General features: G+C 40.3%; 1 protein-coding gene across 1 annotated transcript; it reads left to right on the top strand.

The window, feature by feature from the left end:
- Positions 1-3,333, top strand: LOC116997516 (fatty acid-binding protein, adipocyte). Its single transcript, XM_033062366.2, has 4 exons — positions 1-114; positions 1,354-1,526; positions 1,734-1,835; positions 3,100-3,333. The coding sequence occupies exons 1-4, from the start codon at positions 42-44 to the stop codon at positions 3,148-3,150; spliced, it is 399 nt and encodes a 132-aa protein (XP_032918257.1). The 5' UTR covers positions 1-41; the 3' UTR covers positions 3,151-3,333.
- The last annotated feature ends 700 nt before the right edge of the window (positions 3,334-4,033 follow it).

Raw genomic sequence — 4,033 nt, 5'->3', positions numbered from 1 at the left:
TCTGTTTGAACCTGTGGAAGACATCTTTCTAGCCTGACAAAATGTGCGACCAATTTGTGGGCACCTGGAAGCTCCTTACTAGTGAAAACTTTGAGGACTATATGAAAGAACTGGGTGAGAAATGTTATTTCAACTTCTTGTATCTGGAGCAGGGAATGAATGCCAGTTTTGAACTTTACTCTTTACTTGCTTTTTCTGGTTATGCTGTTTATTAAGGGGGGGGCTTAATCCACTATTTTGATCAGATATTCCTTAACTGGAGAATTTGTCTGTTTCAATATGTGATGTTAAATTCCTGTAAGGCAGAAAAACTTTGATGGGAATAATTTCAAGTAAGCCAAGACAATGCATGCCTTATTAGTAGCGTTATAAATGGAAATAAAACACATCACTGGATTATTTTGTGTTAATTATCTTTTATCCTTGGACATGCAAATCAGTGTGATGATAGAAAGCAGCAAGTTTCCTTGTGTCTGTGAGCAGCACACCTAAACAACTTTAAAATGCTACTGGATTAAGAAAATTAGTTAATTGCCATGGCTATTATATTGAATGAAACTGTGTAGCTGCCTCCAGTGAATACTGACAATTGCATGGATTCATGCAGGTACTTGCAAAATTTGATGTCTAACACTTTTCTCTAAAGGTGTAGACTTCTCGCTTAGAATTAAAATTGGGATTTAAAAGGTTTCAACATTCTGTTAGTGTGTAGGAAGCAGGGGTAACTTGTACTGATTCAATTAGTATCTGCTAAAAAGCTGGGGGTGTTATTTGCAGTTTAGGGCAAATTATGTTATACTTATTCTGACAGCTTTCAATGAGTGAGACTCTTACACTCTTAAACTTTACTCCAGATTTTACTCAGGACATAACCATTGCCAGCTCTTTCTTAATCATTTCCTTATATTCAACCTACCCCCTTGTAAATATAAAAAGCTTAATTTTTTTCCCTTTGTTTGTTTGTTTTGTTGCTTTTGTGGCTCAGAAACTGTCATATGTGCCTGCTTATTTATATCCAGATACAATTAATTAGCATACCAGTTAGAGTACAAGCTACAAAAGTTATTCTGAGCAAATCTATGTGCAAATATCTGGCTTTCATATAAGCTCAGCCTTCAAAATATTGCTTTTATTATTTTGACAATGACAGGATAGAGAATTTCCTTACATCAACCCACCCAGCTTGGTCTGTAGCAGTACCAAGTGAGATTTTCCAAAAGAATCTCTCTAACATAGAATTACTAACACTCAGAAGTCAATAGGGGAAAAAGCACTGAGGGTTTTTTTCCCAACGTATAAGACAAAAAGATTGAGGAAAGATAAAAATTTCATAGTACCCTATCTTATTTGCAGGTGTGGGGTTTGCTACCAGGAAGATGGCTGGTGTGGCCAAGCCTAATGTAACTATCAGCATCAATGGTGATGTGATAACCATCAAAACAGAAAGTACCTTCAAAAATACAGAGGTCTCTTTCAAGCTGGGTGAAGAGTTTGATGAGACCACAGCAGATGACAGAAAAACAAAGGTGAGTCCCGAAATGGCATTTTGTAAATACGTCTCTCAAAAGGGATGTGGGAGCAGCAGGGCAGAGCTGTGATTTTGACATCCAGTGCAGAAATGCTGCCTCAACAGGTAATGGGTGCTTTGTGTTTAGTGCTGCTTGGACCTGGAGAGTCTTCTCCTGAGATCAGAGCACCCTGATGAAACACGCTTTGTTTTTTTGTTTTGGTAGAATGTCATAACCCTAGACAATGGTGTGCTGACCCAGGTGCAGAAGTGGGATGGAAAAGAGACTATCATAAAGAGAAAAGTGGCGGATGGGAACCTGGTGGTGGTAAGTTATCTTTTGTTACTTAATAGCTGAATTCAGTGTGCAGAATTCATGTTTAGCTGATGTAAGGCTTTGGATTCAAACCTAGGGAGGGAAAGCATCTGAAAGGGCTCTGTGCACTTATTGAGAAGTCTCTAATTGAGGCTAGAGTGCAGATTAAAACTGAAAAGCTGTTAAACTTATGGAATGGTATGGAGGTGCCTGTTCTCATGGTTGGGAAAGTGTAAGAAGAAAAACCCACCATCCCTATCAGGGAAACTTATACCTATCAGAATCCCTAAGCTCTGGACAGTGTAGAGGAAAGCCCACATTAAATGCACCCACTCTAGGCTGATACAGAAGTCTCCTGTTCATCTTCAGCAGAGGCTTAGAGCCATCTGTGGGAATCCTGCTATGCATCACCAACAACTGCTTTAATAATAGGATGTTTGAGCAAGGAAGCATGTGTCCAAGCTCTGTTGGTTGGTTTTATCTGGTCAGAGACTATTGTACTTGACTTGGTGCCAGTAAGGCCCACCTACAGTCTGGGGCTTCACAGCTCTGCTCTATAGTTTTAGAAAACACACTTTGAAGAATCTGGGACAGGACTAAATTTATGTTAATAAAAGGCAGCTGAAATTCCTACATGCTGCAAAACAATACGCATGCACAAAATTCCTGGAGAGCTCTGCCCTCCCCTAGGGAAAAATAATGTATCCATAAATTCAATATTTAAATTTCTTTGGATAGACACCAGAGGAGAAGAAATAGAAATCGTTTTTAATAACAACTTCATTAAGAAAGATTGAACAAAACAGTTTGATCTAACTGAAAAAGAGATGAGGACAGAGCCCAACATGCAGAGGCTGACACTAGCAGCTGCAAGTCTGAAAGCTCTCTGTGTGTGCATGTGTTGTGCTCACGTGTGTGAGGAAGACAAGCCACAGCTGCAAAAGGTGAAGGAAAAAAAGGGTAATGCCCAACTCCAGGGTCCAGTCAACCACAGAAATCCTAGGAGCCTTCTTTAGAGATTTTTAAGAAAATATCAAAAATCTCCTGGGAGTCAGTAAAGCTGTTTTTGAAAATTCTTTCATCTTTTGCTAGTTTTTCAGTCTTCTGTTGCTGAAGCTCTCAAAACTGAGTTCCACTCTTTTAGCAATTGCCTTTAGAGGCGGGGAAATGAAAATTTTTCTTAAACTAATTCCCAATAAATAAGCCATTCTCTACCTTCTGACTAACAAACACTTTTTAAGAGTTAAAAGCTTATTGAATTATCTTTTCTTTCCAGGAATGCACCATGAATAACGTTTCCTGCAAAAGAGTTTATGAAAAAGCATGAAGAAGCCACCTTCACACAGGACTAATGCTTAAAGCTGGAGTAAAACAACTTAACCAAAGGAGAAAAGCCCCCACAAATCTGTTTTAAAGAGAACTGTACTTTTTTTTCAGATATATCCCAAAGCAGTTACACGCATTTAGTCTAATTTGTTGTGCCTATTCAATAAAATGTTCTGCTTTCTACGATGTGTGCTTATGCTGGAGTTTGTCAGCAAGGGGCCTGGGGGTGATGCAGTGTGGGAAGGGGTGCTGTGCAGGAAAGCTCTGTGTGACAGCCAGTACCACACTCAGGCATTCACCCTTTCCCTGTGGAATGAGCATTGGTGCTGGTCCGGGGAGTGGCACTTGTGTCACAGGGACACCTGAACACAGAACATCACCTGGCGAGTGCTGCGCGGGGGCCACCCCCTGCAAGGACAGAGCACTGCCAGGGCAATAACAGAGCTGCTTTTCTCAGCTGCAGCAGAGGTGGTTTTTCCTGGGACACGGAGGAGAATAACCTGTGGATGCCCAGTTGTGGCTTCCAAACATGAGCAGGGTACCAGGCACCTCCTTTGTGCACAAATGCAGACAATTTTAAACCAGGGACCATTAGAAGCAGCTTGATCTTGTCCTTTTCCATCTCAAGTGTGAAATTATAGCAGATAGAGCTTTCACCTGTGATTATTTTGTCAATGTGCCTATCTTGGACATCTCATTTTGTCCTAGATAGGCTAAAAGCCTTGAATTAAGAATCATAGCTTAAAAAATACCCAGGTTTACTAAAAGCCTGTGCAAGTTTGCTGGTGGTACAACCTCCTTTATTGCCAACATGAATTTTCTACTAGCTTATTAGGCTTGATCAGTCTTGGGAACATGAGTCTTCCTAGATGCAAAGCCCTTTG

The sequence above is a fragment of the Catharus ustulatus genome, chromosome 1 (assembly GCF_009819885.2).
Source record: "Catharus ustulatus isolate bCatUst1 chromosome 1, bCatUst1.pri.v2, whole genome shotgun sequence".
NCBI classification, from domain to species: domain Eukaryota; kingdom Metazoa; phylum Chordata; class Aves; order Passeriformes; family Turdidae; genus Catharus; species Catharus ustulatus.
Note: the sequence above shows the minus strand (reverse complement) of the source record. Positions and strands in the feature narration are given on the sequence as shown.